Genomic DNA, 20,090 nt, shown 5'->3' on the forward strand with positions numbered 1-20,090 from the left:
TGTGTGTGTGTGTAGATGACCATGATTGCTTTTCCACTTGAATATGAAGAGTTTTGTGCCACATTATTTTGAAGATTTCAGTTTAAAGGTTCCTTCTCAACGTTCAAAAGTGCCTTTTTTTCATTTCATTTATTCCAAAGCAGTGTTTCTTACCCTATTAACTTGAACTATGGAAAACTATTAGAATTCCCTGTCCAGGAATTCCTTTTTAAAAATCCAGTTTTCCGATTTCCAATGATTTTCTCTTAAGGAATACTTAAGAGAGTGCATTCCTACAGTGGGACCTGGAAGTGGCTTGTCCCTAAGGCAGATGTGGGGAACCATACCCATGTTATGATTTGTGGACTTCAACTCCCAGAATTTCTGAGCCACATGGCTGGCTCAAGGAATTCTGGGAATTGAAGTCCACAAGTCATAAAAGAGCCATAGTTCCCCATCTGTCCTAAAAGAAGACCTCCTTCAGGGCTGTTTCACATCAAAGCTTAGTGTGTCCCTGACTGCCTCTTAAGATACCTATTAAAGAGGAAGCTCGGATGTTCTTTCTGGTCAATAGCCACGCCACGCTTTTAAATGTAAAATTTCCGGGTAGTTCCAAAAAGTAAGAGTGACTGCTTTTGTATTTCTAAGTCCATTTCTATCACTGAATGATATCAGCAACTCAATACAATACTCAATATAACTCAATACAAACTCAAGGTAAACCGCTCCAAACTTGATTGCAGAAAATATGACTTCAGCAACAGAGTGGTCAATGCCTGGGATGCACTACCTGACCATTGTTACATCCTCAAACCAGGGGTGGGTTCCGCCAGGAACTACTACTGGTTTGCTTGTATGCGCTTCGCGCATGTGCATGCGCAGTAAACAAGATGAGAAGCGGTTTGGAGACGTGGCAGACCTGGGTTGCTCCAGATTTCAGCAACCCAGGCTGCCAAACCACTACCGGTTTGGCAGAACAGATCCGAACCTGTAACTTAAACCTTTAACTGTCTACCGTGGTCCTCACCCTATTCCTAAGAGGTCTGTAAGCAGTGGTGGGTTGCAGGTGGTATGCCCCTGTATGGGCGTACCGGTGCCTGCCCGGAGCACCGGGTACTGTTCCGGTACGGTGCTCCGGAGGGCTTGCTCGTCCTCCTTACCTGTCTATACTCTTTGGTGAGCAGCTGGAGCGTCATGGAGCCGTCACTGGAGGGTAGAATGCATGCACGTGCAGTGTGCTTGTGCACATGTGCTGTGCGCGTTCATGTGGAGGATGCCAGGCCCCATTGCAACTGCACTGGTTGCAACGGGTTCCGGAACGCACCACTGTCTGTAAGGGATGTTCATAAGCATGCCTACCGTCTCTGTTCTATTGTTCCCATTTATTTGCACCCATTTCCCGTGTTCGTGTTCCTATTTATACCTGTTATCTTGTACGTTTGACAAAAAAAATCCCAAATAGATTAAATAAGTAAACTTTTCACTTTCATGTGGAGCAAAATTGGTTGGAATCGGAACCAAGCACATCTAGGGCTAAAAGCAAGAGTACCACGGAACCCCTTAACTACATAGCCTAGCGCAGCGCAGCGCAGACCATAATAGATAGCTTGTTAGCATCTAAGCATATAACAGACTATACAGTATAAATTTGGCAAATTATGAACATAAATACCGCACGCCTACACTACGTGCCTTCGGAACAGTGCTTTTCCTTACATATTGACTGATCTGTTGTGTACGCTAGGGGAAACAGATTCACTCTTCAAAAAAAGAAATGAAATATACTCTGTTAACGATAGATAATTCAGTGGAAGGAAGCGTCCTTTCTGCAACGGTAATAAAATGAGGAGGGGATCCGCTTTTCTTTTCGTTTCGAGAAGCAATAAATGTGGATCTCGGAAGTCTGATCTCTGTTTAGGTGGGGAGGGGGTACTCTGCACTTTTTATATCTCTGAGGACCTCGCTGCCCTGCCTCCCGCTAATCGCATTGGAGACTCTCCCTTGCGGAACTGGAGCGCGGGTGGTGGTGGTACTCTGCACTTTTTATATCTCTGAGGACCTCGCTGCCCTGCCTCCCGCCAATCGCATTGGAGAGTCTCCCTTGCGGAACGAGCGCGGGAAGGAAGACCAGGACCCAAGAGGCTGGCGGGGCTGGGTGGAAGCTAACGGGGCGGCGGAGGGGAAGGAGGTGGGTCGCCCAATAAACGCTGCGCTGCTGTTAATTATTATGGATCGTCGCGCAGTCGGCCAGATGTTTAGGTTGGATTTGGCCTATTTATTCACCTATTGAGTCCTTCCCAAAGACCTGGGTTAGGCAGATGTCTAAAGAATGCTAAAGGTCTCAATGAAGTATGTAAGCTGCTTTAAGTAAAAACTGCCATTTGCAATTGACTGATGGTGATTTTTGTCAATTGGTATATTATTTTTTGCTTTCTTTTGCCACTTGTTGTTCTACTTGTCTTTGTATTTTGTGATTTTTCTCCAGATCTTTCTCTTTTGCTATCTCTGGGCATATCTAGATTTTTTTTTGTCTTTCTTATCAACAGTTGTTATGTTTGGGATGTTATGTTGCTGATTCTTTCTGTTTGTTATTATTATTACGATTGGTCAGCCAGATTGTGACTGTAGTATGGCTGAATTTGTTTTTTTCATCCACCTATGTAGACCTTCCCAAGGATCTGGGATAGACAGATGTTGTTGTTTGATTATGTCAAAGGTATCATTGCAAGATGTAAGCTGTTCCAAACAAAGCTGCCTTTTGCAATCGACTGAGGGTGATTTTGTCATACCGATGCTCTTCAAGTGGTGCTCCAGTTATTTTCAGATTGCATCTAAGCCGCCTATTATTTATTTATTTATTACTTGAACTTGAACTTATTAGTATAGGTACTACTGTTGCTTTCTTTTGCTAGATTCTATTTCAATTTGCAGGTCTTTGTAGTTTGTTATCTTCTCCAATTCTTGGTCTTCTGTTCTGTCTCCAGGTACTGCCATGTCCACTATCCAGATTTTGTGTGTGTGTCTTTCTGGTCAACACTTGTTAAGTCTGGGAGTTATGTGACTGGTGCCTGTCTGTTTGAATTGTAAAGTCCAAGAATAATTTAGCTTCATTTGTTATGTGGTGTTTGTAGTCTGTCTGTGCAATCTTTTTTGCAGCAGCTGACCAGGTGATCCATTGTTTCTTCAGCTTCTTTGCAGAGGTGGCACTTGCTATCTGTTGCTGTCTTCTCAATTCGTCTTTCTGGGCCCGTGTGGAGAGTTCACATGTAACCCAGTTTTGGTTTAAAATATGATTAATATGCCATATCTCATGTTACCATGGTATCAGTTTGAAAACTGCAGTACAGGTTGACTTAACAACAGTTCATTTAGGAATCATTTGAAGGTACAACGGCACTAAAAAAAGTGACTTATGGCTATCTTTCATATTTAAAACAGCTGTTGCAGCATCCCCATGGTCATGTCATCAAAATTCAGATGCTTGGCAACTGACTCACATTTACCATATTTATGAACCAACCATGTTTGGGATCTTTTGACAAGCAGAATAAACGGAAAAGCCAAATTTACTTACTAACCATTTTACTAACTTAACTGTGATGATTGCGTGTATTTTTGTAATTATATAAATATATAATTAGATAGATGATAGATAGATAGATAGATAGATAGATAGATAAGATAGATAGATACCATGTATATGTCTGTGTCTGTGTATATACATACATGTGTGCATGTATGTATATGCATATTTGAATTTGATCAACAGGTCTATCAGCATGGCTAGCCCTATGGCTTCTTTGCTGCAGAGATTTGATAATTCTTCTCGACTTCTTCTCTGTGCACTGATATCTGGACAATGGGGAGCCATGGCTGCCTTTCGAACTCTTCAACGGTCACTCTCTGTGGAAAAAGGAAGACAACATTTCAATTGGCCGATCTTCACTGAGAAACTCTGCTCTCAAGAGCCAGTGCTGGAAGAGCCCAACAAGACTCTTACCATGTGAGTTAAGCTTGTTTCTCATTAGAAAGGTGAGACAAGGGGCCTATTTAGGAATTCTGAAATGTAATTTTTCCCCTCAGGAACCAGTGAAGATGAAGATTAATAGGGTAGTTCTATACCCCTTCCCTTTCTTATCTTACTTCCTTTCTAAAGGAAAGAAGTTCTTTTATAATGTGGAATCCTAGGAAAAACCAGAATCCCACATTACAGACCCTAAATACATTTCAGTTTCTTCTCCGTACTGTGTCAAAGTCACATGTGGACTTGGTATGTAAGAGTTTCAGTTCTTTATGCTTCTGCAGGACATTTAACTAATAAGCAATAGATAACTTGTGGCACTTCAAATACTGTTGAGTTATAATTTCCAATAGCCCCAGACAATGTAGCCAGTAATGAAGGATGTAGTTTAATAGCAAGAGAGGGTGCAAAATGCAGTAGAGCAGGGGTCCCCGACCCTGGGTCCATGGAGTTGCACCAGTTTGCAGCATGCCAGAAATCAGGCCACACAAACAAATGAAGCCCCATCCGCAGGATGCAGGCAGCAAGTGATACCACGCCCCCTCCGGTCCACAGAAAAACCTCTCTCCATGGAACCTGTCCCTGGTGCCCAAAACGTTGGGGGCCATTGCAGTAAAGTGTCTACACCTATCAATAGCATAACATGGTGGACAAGGGCTGTTTAACACATGGCAGTAGTACACTGTTTGTAAGGTTGGTGACAAACCCTAACAGTTCCTTAAAGCCTAGATTCTCATAGACCCTCATTAGGGCACATATAACCTTTTCCACATATAGTGGAAAAGGAGTCCACTTACAGAATCTTGGGGACTTGATATGTGTGGTTTAGCACCTTATTTATCAATAACTGTGTTAAGGCCAGAACCTCTTTGATTCCTTTTTCTAACTGAGTAAATATTGTTCCATGTTTGCCTGGTGATTTAAAAAAAGGTGAACACTAATATTTTATGATCTGCAATTTTTGCCTTCCTAGCTTCAGAGAGAATTCTATTATAGTTGGTGTGGTGGTTAAACCTTGGGTTGGAATCTGGTACACCCAGATTCAAATCTTCCCTCCATCTTGAAATTTATTAGCTCAAATCATAAACTGTGATCCTCAATCTGTACCTCACAGGATAGATGTTATAAACTGCGATGGCGCAGTGGTTAGAGTGCAGTACTGCAGGCTACTTCTGCTGATCACTGGCTGCCAGCAGTTTGGCAGATCGAATCTCACAAGTCTAAAGATTGACTCAGCCTTCCATCCTTCCAAGGTCGGTAAAATGACCCAGATTGTTGGGGGCAATATATTGACTCTGTAAACTGCTTAGAGAGGGCTGTAAAGCACTATGAAGCGGTATATAAGTCTAAGTGCTATTGCTATAAAAATGAAATGTGAGGATAGGTTGATATGCATTGCCTTGAGCTTCAAAAGGAAACAAGGACTTTTGGGATAATAATAAAATAAATATATTGCCTGTAGTGTGCTGAACAGCGAATTGTTACATAGTGAACATTTTTGTCTTATAATAATTGAAGAAATGCGTTTTTGTTTTCTATCTACTATATCATTATTTCAGGAAACCAGTACTGATGCTGCTTCCAGTGTTGTGCCAAAGAAATCTCTTTTCCTTGTTGCTTATAGTACAATCTACAGTGCCAAAGGATTGCCTCAGCTGCCTGCTCCAGGCATCTAGAAAAGATCCTAATCCAGATTTATGGGTACAGAGATTAAGGGATTTACTACAAGCGAGGATGGAAGAGAGGAGTTTTTTTACCCCTGTCTTGCTATCCAGCACATGTCAACAGCAACTGAAACATTTGTGTCAGAAGATTACTAGCAGCAATGCTAATTTAGAAAGAAAATTAAACTGGTTTGTTAAACTGGAAAATCCTTGCTTGGTGCCAGCTGGAAATACTTTTCAGTCTGGGTCTCAGATCAGGAAAAAAAGAAAAGCACCTGAAGAGTCTCTGAATCTTGAAGAAGAGAATCGGAGGAAGAGGTCGCAACTGGAAATTAATTTGGATACAGAAGTTTCTCATCCACAGCCTGAACTGCAGGATGTTGGAACAGAAAGCACTAAGAATGAACTCGTGCTGGACACTTTTGGAAATGAAGATGTTCACTGCCTAAGCAGCGTCAATCAGTTTTCTTTCAAAGAAGATGAAGTAGAAAAGAGAATTGTCGGCCAGAGTTTCAAGCATGACCCTGTAAGAGAGGTTCCTGGTCCTATGAAAGTATGTAAATTCTTCTAAATTCTTATACTCTTTTGCTTTGTTGATGAGTTAAGAGTACAAACGTATTTCCAATCAGGCCTTGCATCCGTCCTTTCTCTCAGTGACAACTAGAACAAGCCATATGTTTGTAAGGAAGTGATAGGAGGCAAAAATAACCCTTTTGTTATAGTTTATGAAAATAGACAGCAGGATTGACACATATTTTTATGCAGATGTAGAGTTTGAACCAGGAGTTTCTGCCTCTATTACAACTCCTGCTTCTTATCCTAGAACAGTGATGGCTAACTTTTCGGACCGAGTGCCCAAAGCATATGTGTGCGTGAATGCGTGCACGCGTGAACCCCCAAAATGCAATGCACGTGTGGCCCAAGCACATGCACCTTGCGCATGCGCACACAGGTCCCCTGCATGTGTGGCAGTGACCCAAAGACTACCTGGCCGACCGGAGGCACACATGTATGTGCAGCAGAGCTGAACTGGGACAATGGCTTGCATGCCACCTTTGGCACACATGCTATAGGTTTGCCATCATGGTCCTAGAACAATGGTTCTCAACCTGTGGGTCGGGACCCCTTTGGGGATCGAGCGACCCTTTCACAGGGGTCGCCTAAGACCATCAGAAAACACATATTTTTGATGGTCTTAGGAACCGAGACACCAATTTTATGGTTGGGGGTCACCACAACATGAGAAACTGTATTAAAGGGTCGCGGCATTGGGAAGGTTGAGAACCACTGTCCTAGAACTTCAGTAGAATATATTAAATCAACATTATTTTTAAAACTTTTAAACTTGCATTAATAAATAGTTTAAGTTAGCATACTCTGAAGCTTTAACCCTGATATCAAGAGTGATTCATTTTTCTTCTGTATTTTAGAACCATATATCAAAACTTAAAGAATTGCTGGAGATGCAGTTTGATGTAAGTATTTTTCACTGAATTTGCTATTGGGACAGATGGTCTGTATTCTACGCAATCTCTATAGCTTTTTTTCCCCACCCCTTTCAGTGTTCCAATGGAACGGGCCCTCCTGAGCTACAGATTCTGAATGAGTGTACTCCAGATCAGGTTAGTAGGGTGAAACATTATACTTTATTTGAAGATTCATAAACGGGCCTCCGCATAAGAGCATTTGTTCAGACTTCCGGTCTTTATTGAAACCAAACATTTAATCTTGAATCCCGTTTGTATCTGATCCAAATGCAAGTGATATTGTGGCAATGGATTACTTGAGCAATACTGTGTTCCTTTCCTTTCCTTTAGCTGGAAGATTTATGTTCACTGCTCAAACTCTCAGATTGCCCAGAGAATGAGCTTCTGCAATTCTGCTGCTGGATAGTAGCGCTTTCACCTGAACTTGGCTACAAGAAGGCAGCAATACTTGCTGAAAAGCTTTTCTTACCTCGGGTATGTATTAAGAATCTGAAACAGGTAAAGAAGAAAAGCCTTTGGTTAAAACATCAGTCATTTATGGATTTTATATTCATCTCTGAATATAAAATTCTTAGATTGAGAAAGCTTTAAGAAAAGCAATTCCTTGAATGTTCATTATTTTGATCTTCTGCATAAACAGTGATTATATGTTTTATGTTATTTTTCATATATTTAGATGTCATCCTAAATCATATTGAAATAATTTATTTGAAAAAGTCTGAATAAAAGCCAAAATACCATATTTATCAGAGTATGACACACCTTTCCCCCCCCCAAAAGAGGATGAAAATCTGGGTGCATCTTATACACTGAATACAGCATTTTTGGCCTACTGAAACCCCGCCCCCTTTGCAAAAATGGACTTGCAGAGGGTTTGGGAGGCTTGCAAAGTGCTCCTGGGGGCTGGGGAGGGCAAAAACGAGCAAAAAGTGGACCTTTTTTTAAAAAAAAACCCGAGGAATGCAGTGGGTTTGGAAGGAATGCAGAGTGCAAAAACTTTTTTTTAAAATGTACCTCTTCAAAATCATGGTGCATCTTATACTCGGGTGCATCTTATAGTCCGAAAAATACAGTAGGCATTACATGGGATAAGTATAATGTTCCCATCAGTTGTGGGTTCCAGATCCCATTGCAACTGGTACGGTGCAACAGGGGCTGGCTGCCACCACATGAACGCACACAGCACGCACATGTGTGCAGTGCACGCATGCATCCTTACCTCCTGCGACGCTCCGCTACTCCGCAACACTCCAGCTGCTTGGCGTAGCGTCACGCAGGCACCATACGCTGCGCATGCGTGCACAGATGGCCCGTTTCTTTCAAATACAGGTAAGGAACGAGGGCGGGCCCTCCAGAGCACCATACCGGAACGGTACCTGGTGCTCCTGGCAGGCACCGGTACGCTTGTACCCGGGCGTACCTCCTGAAACCCACCTCTGGTTCCCATTGATATATATCAGGCGAGTATTATGTCCATCTGCTGATGATGTCTATCCTAGTAATACATCCTTTAGAAGTCATGTGCTCTCTGCACACCTACCTCTTATTATAGGTATATATTGCATATTTATTTAAACTGTAAATATTCTTGGTTTTGAAGACATAAATGAATACATCCTTGCATAGATTAATAAGTAGGATATGAGAAAGAGAGAGAGAGATCAAGAAAAGAATGCTGGAACATGCAAATAATTTAGACCAAATTACAGAATTTGTGGAAATTGATTGGGATAAGAAAAAGTCAGGAAAAAGAGAAACTAAATCAGGACAATTTGTCTGGTAGTTCTCCCTATATGTTGCCATAGAATGATTCTCCCTCTTCTGCATATTATATGTTGGAGACTATTGCTTAATAAGCAAATATACACGTTTTCCAGTTTGTCCATAAATGATCAACACTAAGCTATAATTTGAAAAACATGTACATAAATTAATTAGCGTCAGTTCTAAATACATTTATAAGTTGCCTTTGTCCTGAAAAGCAACAATCTTATTAGCATCTACGTGTATGGCAACATTTATGTGCATGCCAATATCCCCTTCTCATTTTCCCACTTCTGGGCAATGCCTCTTTAGGGATTACTTCTAATAAGGTCATTCACATATTGACTTCCACCGCCAAGCAAAACAACCTGAAGAGTTTTTTTCTTCCTTTCAGCATCTCTTATTACACTGTGGCTTAGTTAGCATAATTATAAGCATATAGCACTAAACCACAAACAAAATAAGTGGATTCATCAACGCTAAACAGTAGCTTAATGCAGTATGTAAACCTAGCCAGTGTTTATTATCCAGGCAGTATTTGTTTTCTCTCTGTCTTCTTGATCTGTAGGTTCTTTCGCTGATTGAGACAGCTTCCTGGCCTCTCACAACTGCCCTGACGATGTTCTGTTCCAAATATCCTCGCCCAATCTGTTGCACTTTAATTTCTTCCATTGTGCAAGTTCCAGGGCAAGGTGAATTTATAATTCTTCTTTAAATAAGGTCTACTTGGTTTTGCCTGAGACTTAATTTTTGCGAGAATATAAACTGTGAGGTTATAAAGAGGGGGATACTGGTCCAGGGATGATGGAGCTTGGCCTCCTGTATTGCATGGGGTGTAACCCAGAAGTGTCCAGCGTTGACAACTTTTAAGACTTGTGGACTTCAACTTCCAGAATTCCCCAACCAGCCTGGCTGGCTAGAGTAATCTGGGATTTGAAGTTCAGAAGTTGCCAACGTTGGACACTCCTGGTGTAAGCTGTAAAGAAAAATGCAGTAAGCAGGGAAATGGAAATGTCTTCCTTGAGACTATCTAAATTGAAATTTTCCTGAAGGACTTGAGGCTGCCAGAAAGTTCAAGTCAGTTACATCTCTGGTGGGATGTTTTTAGAATCTGTAATCTGATTTTACGCTTTTGCTACAACGTGTGTAGGAAAGAGAAAACAAATGACAACCACAGAAATACCTACAGTGGGGCAAAAAAGTATTTAGTCAGCCACCAATTGTGCAAATTCTCCCACTTAAAAAGATGAGAGAGGCATGTAATTGGCATCATAGGTAGACCTCAACTATGAGAGACAAAATGAGAAAACAAATACAGACAATCACATTGGCTGATTTGGAAAGAATTTATTTGCAAATTATGGTGGAAAATAAGTATTTGGTCACCTACAAACAAGCAAGATTTCTGGCTCTCGCAGACCTGTACCTTCTTCTTTAAGAGGCTCCTCTGTCCTGCACTCATTACCTGTATCAATGGCACCTGTTTGAACTTGTTATCAGTATAAAAGACACCTGTCAACCTCAAACAGTCACACTCCAAACTCCACTATGGTGAAGACCAAAGAGCTGTCGAAGGACACCAGAAACAAAATTGTAGACCTGCACCAGGTTGGGAAGACTGAATCTGCAATAGGCAAGCAGCTTGGTGTGAACAAATCAACTGTGGGAGCAATAATTAGAAAATGGAAGACATACAAGACCACTGATAATCTCCCTCGATCTGAGGCTCCACGCAAGATCTCACCCCGTAGGGTCAAAATGATCACAAGAACGGTGAGCAAAAATCCCAGGACCACACGGGGGGACCTAGTGAATGACCTGCAGAGAGCTGGGACCAACGTAACAAAGGCTACCCTCAGTAACACACTATGCTGCCAGGGACTAAGATCCTGCAGTGCCAGATGTGTCCCCCTGCTTAAGCCAGTACATGTCCGGGCCATTCTGAAGTTTGCTAGAGAGCATTTGGATGATCCAGAAGAGGATTGGGAGAATGTCATATGGTCAGATGAAACCAAAATAGAACTGTTTGGTGGAAACACAACTTGTCGTGTTTGGAGGAGAGAGAATGCTGAGTTGCCTCCAAAGAACACCATACCTACTGTGAAGCATGGGGGTGGCAACATCATGCTTTGGGGCTGTTTCTCTGCAAAGGGACCAGGACGACTGATCCGTGTACAGGGCAGAATGAATGGGGCCATGTATTGTGAGATTTTGAGTGCAAACCTCCTTCCATCAGCAAGGGCATTGAAAATGAAACGTGGCTGGGTCTTTCAACATGACAATGATCCCAAACGTACCGCCCGGGCAACGAAGGAGTGGCTTCGTAAGAACATTTCAAGGTACTGGAGTGGCCTAGCCAGTCTCCAGATTTCAGCCCCATAGAAAACCTTTGGAGGGAGTTGAAAGTCCGTATTGCCCAGCAACAGCCCCAAAACATCACTGCTCTAGAGGAGATCTGCATGAAGGAATGGGCCAACATACCAGCAGCAGTGTGTGCCAACCTTGTGAAGACTTACAGGAAACGTTTGACCTCTGTCATTGCCAACAAAGGATATATAACAAAGTATTGAGATGAACTTTTGATATTGACCAAACACTTATTTTCCACCATCATTTGCAAATAAATTCTTTTCAAATCAGCCAATATGATTGTTTGGGTTTTTTCTTTACATTTTGTCTCTCAGAGTTGAGGTCTACCTATGATGCCAATTACAGGCCTCTCTCATGTTTTTAAGTGGGAGAACTTGCACAATTGGTGGCTGACTAAATACTTTTTTGCCCCACTGTATTATAGAAACTTCATAAGAAAGCTAATAGGATGAAAATTCATAATGAGCAAAACTGTGAAAAATAAGAGTGCAAACTTCAAAACAGGAATGATGAAAGACAAGTAAATAAAATGGGCTAATTAACAAATGAAATTATTACAAAGCAATTTAAATGTTTTAGGCTCTTACTATTCCTATTTTTACATCTCGTTCCAAAGCTTGTATCAGTAATTTTCTCAAAACAAAACTATTATGAATTCTTCACCTACAGTTCTTGTTTTGTCTGTTCCAAGGACTTGGTTTTCTCACCGATAACATCCTAGCAGCAAAAACAAATTCTATTTATTTTGCACAGAATTTATCATTTTGTCTTCTATTGTGGCTTCTCCATTGCAACTCCTTGGTTATGTGCTTAATATAGAGACTTTTCGAGCACAAACCGATAAGCTGGGATGGAGATGCACTGCAATTTTTTTTGAATAAATTAAATCTTGTTTAAAAAAATCCTGTGTCCATTAGTTTGACCTAAATCAATTTTCAGTCTTGGGAACTTTTGCAATTGTTTAAAGCACTGGGCTAATTAAAATGACAAAATAGTTACTGTACTGTATTCCCTGTCATATCTTTTGTAATACTTTTAGGCAATTTCCAAATCAGATACTTATATCATGTTGTAAAGTCACTCCACCCATTATTGTGCCAAAGCAAGAATATTGTTACATCAATAATAGCTGGATTAATAATTGGCAAATGCTAACGGCAACTAGTAGGTACTAGCCAGTCTGGCCTGACCATAGAAACTAAGTGTGATTGGTTGTGACTAGAATGTAGATGGGGAACCAACTGGGAATTTCAGGGTTATTGTTAAATCTGGGAAGTTGAAATAAATCCCAGATGAATGCAGTGGGACTCCATTTTCTGAATGCTAGTTTTTAGGAATCAAGCTTGACTCCAATGCCTCTACATTTTGGTGATTCTTGAATGATATAAAGTGGATTTCTGAAATCTTGGTTTTTGCAGGCCTTGAACAATTGAGATTGGTATGCAAGCTAATTGAAGAGTGTTTGGAACCAGAATGTCTGAGGCTGGTGTTCAGGTAAGTGGAAATACAAATGTAATACAGATAGTCCTCGGTTTATGACTACAATTGGAAGTAGAATTACAGTTGTGACCAGACCTGATTTTATGAAAAACATTTACAGCAATTATTAAGTAAATCCTGCAATTGCAGTCTGAATCACTCAGTTGTAATTATGAACCCGTTATCTTGAATCTGCAGGATTTTTCCAGAAATAAGCAAAAATGATATAAATTATGGTCACGTGACTGTGAAGTGATGCAACCAGTTAAAATGTGAGCCAATTGCCAAGGCAACATTTTACGATGGTTGGAAGTGCTTTGCAGACTGTAAAGCACCTGTTCTGAGGCTGTCATAACTCATGGTCATTAAATGACTGGTTGAAAGTTGAGGACTACCCCTGATGAGACTGTGTAATCAAAGATACTGGCTATTGTCTGCTCCAGAATATTCACTTGCTACTATCTGACATATGCACATTCCACTGAAAACTTTCTGTTTTTATATGAATACAAATTACAGACATATCTATGAACCACCTCACTCTTCTTGACCTCTTGTCAGCTTTCAGTACCATTGATCAGTATCTTTTTGGGTTGGCTCCAGGAGTTGGGGGGCTGGAAACACAGTTTAGTGCTAGTTTTCCTCTTTCCTCAAAGGCCAGTCCCAAATAGTGTTGATAAGGAATGAGAGCTTGCAGCCCCAGTGCTGTGGAGGGCTGCAGGACTTAAGTGATCTCACTCCTTTTAGCATCTGAATGAAGCCGCTGGGTGAGATCATCCTTTGACATTGGATGAAATATTATCAGTATACATCTCCGGCGAACTAAATGATACAGTGGATGTTCTTTCCTGATGCCTGGACGGATCTGGATGGGGAACATCAGGCTTCCACTGAACCCTGATAAGACAGAGTGGTTATGAGGAGGAGCATCTCTGTGTCTGGTGATTTTCCATCCTTGGTATTAGATTGGGGGGCGGGGGCGAAGACGCGATGACACGATGTGCGGTCTCAACGCTCTGAGATCGCAATTGACACTTTTGCCACTGGGGGGTTCCAAACAGATCTAAACTGTCCCGTAGAGACAGTGAACAGGAAGCATACATATACTGAACTTGGGAATATCGCAAAATCCCCGAAAGAAGCAATAGCAATTTCTTCAAGCCGGTGACAAAAAATCCAGCCAAGGCTGATGAAGTCGGGGCAGCCCCAAAACGGAAAGAATGGAAAGTGAAAATGTTTCCAGCTGGTGAGGAATCTTCATTGTTTTAAAAGAGAGACTGCCTATAAAAACTTAAAAATTGATTTAAATTGAAGAATAGAAGAATCAAGCGGTGAAATTAATCTTGCAACGGTTCTGGACAGTAGCTATCCCATTTTTTTATATGCTATCTTCATGGATGAAACCTTTACAAGCTTTTTTAAAATGGACGGATTAAGTCTTCTGTTTCTATTTTTTTTTTCTGTGACTCTCGGTGATCCATACACCAAAGCTTTCCTCTTTCATCGCTGTGAATATTATTATTTTTTAATTCATTTAAAGACTGGACCTCTTTTTCTAATTTGAAATATAAAACAGATATTAAAAAAGGAAATATTTTAAAAGTGCTACGTGCCGGGAGGTTTTGTTGATTGGAGCTTGTGTATTCAAGCAGAACTTTTCCCTTTCTTCGCTCTTTGTTTTGACGGCTTGTTGCAGCGTGATAGGGGTAAGCCAAATGTCCCTTTGAAGCGTGTTTTCAACCAGAGAAGAGGGGGAAAAACGGCTTTTTTGAATCCATGTTTTAACTTAAAAAAAAACCTTCCAAGCGAGAGCACTTTGTTTAAGATGGCGGAGTATCAGGAAAATGGAGAGATTGTAAGCCTGCAGACAATATTTTCAGAATTACTAAAATTAACAAATACATATGAGAGGATTGAACAAAAACTGGAACTTTTGGATCGAAAATTTGATGATGTTCACCAAATGCAAAATGAGGGGATTAAAATTCAAAGAATTGAAATGGAAAATGAATATAAAGCGATTAAACTTGCTGACATTTATGGTAATTGGTTTGTTTTTGAAAATGCAAAGAATGGGATACTGAAAGAAGAAATAAATGGAGAGGAAACCTGTTTCAAAGGGTATTAGATGGGGTTGAACTATGGAATCGGTATGTAATCTGGGGCTCCTCCTGGATATACCTGCTCCATAGCAGTTGTGCTAAGAGGGCCTTTGTTCAGCTTTGTGTTATGTGGCAATTGTGCCCCCTTCTAGTGCAAATATCCCATGGATGAAATTTCCCTTTTATAGCTAAAAATTCATATTTTGAGTTGATTTACAAGATTTTAATAATATAAAAGTTCTAATTCTAGTGCATCTTCTGTAGCCAATTTCATATGTGAACCTGAAACACTGTGGGTTAACAAGAAACCATGGTTAAATGTGATTAGTCCAGATTAGTTTCCTAATTTGTGTAAATTGAGGAGCACCTACATAATGCTAAAGAGTATTACACCATCTTCTACCAATCTAGCTGATATTGTTAAGAACCATTTTTAATAATTAACAGTCCTAAATTTGGTGATGGGCAGAACATCCATCTTTAATAATGCCTTTCATTGTTTTGATCCCCCCCCCCATCTCTTTGCAGTCATATTATAAAAGTGCCATGGACAGAAGACCTTCTCACAGTTGTGCATTCTTTGCTAGAAAGACAGGTGATTGTATGCCTTTAAATCTTCTTAAATTTAAGTAATTGAATAAATTGTATCCATGGAGTAGCTAAGACTAGATCTCTCAAATCTAGTAGGCTGTAGTTCTCTAACAAATACCAAATACAACAAGTCCAACAAGGAAATATATACAGTAATGCAAAGCAGTCACTTGATAGTGAGATGGGCAGCATGTAGCATTTAATATAGGCATTTAGGCTTATATACCACCCTGTAGCACTTTATAACACTCTATGGACAATTTAGAGTGTAGAAGCATTATTTGTATGTTGTCCCCAAAAATCTGGGTTCTCCTTTTACTGACTGTGGAAGGATGGAAGGCTGAGTCAACCTTGAGCTCCATCAGGATCAAACCTCAGGCTGTGGCAGAGTTTACTTGCAATGCTGCACTTTAACCACTATGCCACCAAGGTCTTATATAAATTTAATTAATAAATAAACCAAGGTCTGGGCTAGTTTAGCATGCAAGGAACCTTCCCTGGGTCAAACATGTACTGTCCTGGTGGATCATTCAGCTGTATAGATTGGTCTCATATTCCTCAAGCAACTGGAACTTACTTTAGGGACTTAATGTCCGTTTTACCTCAATTTCTGTTATCTTCTCTTTTCAGGTGGAATTGTCTAGTGAGCTCTTCAATGTGTTGGTCCTTAATCTTTGTCAGATGTCTCAAGCGTTTGAAAGTTCAGTACATTATGCAAAACTGATTCTGACTCTGTTGACCAAATATCAAAATGATGTGAGTAATTACCCCAAAATATGGATCACCCCAACTGTTGTACATTCTGGTATCATTGGTGTAACAAATCTCTTTTAGTAACTTATATATAAGCATATAGAGTAGTGCACTTGTTTCATTTACTATTTAACATTAGTTTTGATCTCTCTTGAAAAAAGAGGCCCTGGTTATTCTCAATAGTGCAGAATTGCAATTCCTCTTGGACTGTGACATTTTTTAACAGGAAAAAAGTCTACTCCTGGCTACTCCTATGGTTCAGGAACTGGAATGCAGGAAAATGGCGGAGTTATTGAACAAAGATAAAGCAGGATTTATGATCTACACTATTATGAATTAGCTTGCATTTTGTTCCCCCTCTCTAGATCACATTGGGCCACCAGCACCATTTATCATGTGCCCTGGACTTTAACAAAACCATCTTAAAGAAATCTCTTCAGGCTGCATTAAAGAGAGTGACTTCCAGGTGAAAAATGTAAGGAGGCTTTCTTTCTCCTGCAGTGGCTATGGAATCAAATATGTCTTAAGAGTTTGGGACAATTCTGCTTTTTTTTTGATCAATTTGTTCAATGCAACTCAAGTTAAAATTTAAGTATGTTCAAGATTCAAAAACCATTGCCTTGGATTGGTATGAGTTATCTTGAGGTAAGAGAGTCATTTCCCTACCCCTGGTTATGAAACGCATGGGACAGGTGTGGTGAAATGCAATGCAGATTTCAGTGAATATTTTGAGAAACCTGATTAGACATGGTTATTAAATATGCTATGTAATTAATATATTTGTATTGCAGTTGCTGTTTAATATATGTATTCTGTTCTCTTGCTCTCTATCTCTGATCCAAATTGGCTCCACAACCTAATTCTCAGATTTCTGTATTAATGGATCAACAGCACTGTGATGAGAACACTTGATGTATAGTGTTTGAAGAAATTTAGGAGTAAAAAATAAGGCAACAGGCTAGAAACCGGGCTAGAAATGGCAAACCATTTCTGAAAACATTGCTAACAAAACTGCAGGAAGTTGTCCAGGCAGTCACTAGGAGGCACACTGACTCAAAAGCACCAAATAAGTGGGGGGAAAAGCCTTGGTCAAAACACTGGGATTTGTATACATTGCTTGAAAAGGGTGAAGACTTTTAGAGAATAGTTGAATATGCCAGTAATTATTGCAGTAAAATAACCTTGCAAAAGAGCAAGTCCTATTGAACACAGTGAGACTTAATTTCAAGAAAACATGCCCTGTAACATCCTGCAACATTCTTTACATGTTTATTCAGATGTATTCCTAGTTCAGACTATGTCTAAAATTGATAACACCTGTTTTTTAATGAATATATTAATAAGTGTGTTCCTTTCCATCTGTTACTTAAGAAAAATGTAGCTTTCTATGAACATCAGTAAGTAAGAAAATCTGCGCTACCAGAATTAACAGAATAACTGAGTCGGAAGGACCCTTGGAGGTCTTCTAGTCCAACCCCCTGCTCAAGCAAGAAACCCTATTCCATTTCAAACAAATGGTTGCTCAACCTCTTCTTAAAAATCTCCAATGTTGGAGCACCCACAACTTTTGGGGGCAAGTTGTTCCACTGTCATGTTGAGTTTCATGTGCATATGATAGAAACATGTTTAAAAGATACATATTATGAGCAGGCTTTTCATAGAAGTGCCTTCTAAATAACTTGATGTGGTCTGGGGGATCAGCTTTAAGCTTCTTTTGTATTTCCAGTCCTGCTACCTTCTCTGATTATACTGAGGATTGTTACCTACAGAAAGGGATACATTGCTTTATTGGTCTTAGCATTTTTGAACGGGTCTCTCAAATTTTGGGTCCTACTTTGAACAAAGCTGCAAATTGTTCTTCATGATTACAGAAGGGTGATCGAAGGTGGTAAGGTCAACTTTATACTGTGTTTCCCCCCAAATATGACCTACTCCAAAAGTAAGTCCCACCTTGATTTTTACACGTGCATCCAATATAAGCCCTACCCCCCACCAAAATAAGCCCTAATTAAGACCCCACCCACTCCAGGGTGCATGGGTTGGGATGCGGAGAGTGGAGCTGCTCTACTATTTACCTTTGGACAGTTGCAGCCAGGCCTCGCACACCTTGGCTCATTTCTTCTGCAGCTTGCAAAGCTTTCTTGAAGGTCATTGTAGCTGATAACAGCTTCGGATCGATCCGGAGCTCTGTTATTACTGCAGAGACCTTCAGAAAAGCCTTGCTGGCCGAAGAAGTTCCTGAAGGCCTCTGACAGTGAAAAGGAGGCTGGGGGCAACACGTACAAGTGAGGTGAGTCAGTGGAGGATACACCACCCCACCCCCGAAAATAAGTCCTGGTGCCTTTTTTTGGTAGGGAAAAAATAATACATGGTCTTATTTTCGGGGAAATACGTATCATTTTTGAAATGAAAATAAAAATATTCACATCTAGCAAAATTCTTTTGCGGATATGTATGTTGAGGATTCTTACAATCTCCCCTCTTTGTTGAGGGGAGTATATACTTAGAAAAGTACAGGTAGTCCTTGGGTTACAACCATTTGCTCAATAGCTGTTCAAATTGACAATGGTGCTGAATGAGGGGTACTTAGAACCAGTCCTCAGAGTTTTGGGTGTTGCGGCATCCCTCTAGGGTCACGATCTGGCTGCTTGGTATCTGGCTCGCAATTCCGATGTTGCAGTGAACCACGGTCATCTGATTTCCGACAGTCTGTGTGGGCTTCCAACAAGCAAAGTCAATAGGGAACTAAGCAGAAAGTCAGAAATTGCTTGTGCTCCTGCTACTTTTTCACCTGCCCATGCTCTGTTTGCCTGCCTGGGGAATTCTGGGAGTTGAAGTCCTCCAGGCTTAAAGTTGCCAAGGTTGGAGACCCCTGCTCTGTAGGGTCTATGACAGTGATGGCGAACATTTTTCTGTTCAGGTGCCAAAAGGGCGCTCAGATTATAGCAGGCGCGGTGTGCCCACACCCATAATGCAATGCCATCCCCCCGTGCATGTGTGCCGCAACCCCCTGTGCCTGAAGCCTCTGGACTTTTGGTAGGCCCATTAGGCCATTTTTCACCCTCCCCAGGATTCAGGAAAGCCTCCGGAGCCTGTGGATGGTGAAAAACAACCAAAGGGCCTACCGGAAGTTTGGAAACTTCCAGTAGGCCTGTTGTGCCGTTTTTCACCCTCCCCAGCCCCCTGAAGCTTGGGGAGGGCGAAAACAGCCCAACAGGCCTACCGAAAGTTTGTTTCTGAACTTCCAGTAGGCCTGTGGGCCCGTTTTTCACCATCCACAGGCTTTGGAGGTTTTCCTGAAGCCCGGGGAGGGAGAAAACAGCCTCCCCCTGCCCTCCGGAAGGCCGAATATCAGTTGGCATAGGGCAACACCTCGCATGCACTCAGATATGGCTTCATGTGCCATAGGTTCGCCATCACGAGTCTATGATCATCCCTAACAGTACCCACTAACTGCCTGTACATTTTAGAGCCTGCCTGTAGCTGTTGTGCCTATTTGCCCATGTTGTGCCTATCTGCCTATGGCAGCATGTGCACACCTGCCTGCCTTGTACCCTGCCATGGTACCCAAAGCTGCTGTGATGAAAGATGAAGAGCCTCCCCTTTCCCTGCCAGCTGCCTTATCCCTGTACCCTTTTTAATATAGTTTTTGCATATCTAAATACATTTCTGGTGTCAGAACTCGGCTGAGGAGACTAGTACATAAATTAAAAAACATTTTCGCTTCTAACTTATATACCTCATTTTGATCCCTCCTATTTAGCCCTAGCTCACATTCTATCTGAATAGATGCTATAATTAAAGGGACACCATTTCAGGAAAAAAAAACTTTTCTTGAAACATATACAGATTTAATTATGCAGTAAAGTGTTACATAAAA

The 20,090-nt window shown here is 40.9% G+C and overlaps 2 protein-coding genes across 6 annotated transcripts in view; both read left to right on the top strand.

Moving 5' to 3' along the window:
• PPARD (peroxisome proliferator activated receptor delta) overlaps nucleotides 1–20,090 on the top strand; it is a 146,595-nt gene that overhangs the window by 70,975 nt on the left and 55,530 nt on the right. The gene's annotated exons all lie outside the window — the stretch shown is intronic.
• Nucleotides 2,149–18,708, top strand: FANCE (FA complementation group E). Of its 5 annotated transcripts, none has more exons than XM_081946554.1 (11): nucleotides 2,149–2,238; nucleotides 3,749–3,982; nucleotides 5,560–6,217; nucleotides 7,095–7,139; nucleotides 7,227–7,286; nucleotides 7,482–7,625; nucleotides 9,484–9,607; nucleotides 12,704–12,779; nucleotides 15,395–15,461; nucleotides 16,088–16,213; nucleotides 16,576–18,707. In XM_081946554.1, exons 1-11 carry the CDS (start codon nucleotides 2,207–2,209, stop codon nucleotides 16,678–16,680), a joined length of 1,671 nt encoding a protein of 556 aa, XP_081802680.1. In that variant the 5' UTR covers nucleotides 2,149–2,206; the 3' UTR covers nucleotides 16,681–18,707. The 5 variants fall into 5 exon arrangements, with proteins under 5 accessions (XP_081802680.1, XP_081802684.1, XP_081802683.1 ...); XM_081946557.1 differs by having other exon boundaries at nucleotides 2,227–2,317; XM_081946555.1 differs by having other exon boundaries at nucleotides 2,236–2,328.

Source organism: Natrix helvetica (assembly GCF_964273705.1).
Source record: "Natrix helvetica genome assembly, chromosome: 3".
Lineage (NCBI taxonomy): Eukaryota > Metazoa > Chordata > Lepidosauria > Squamata > Natricidae > Natrix > Natrix helvetica.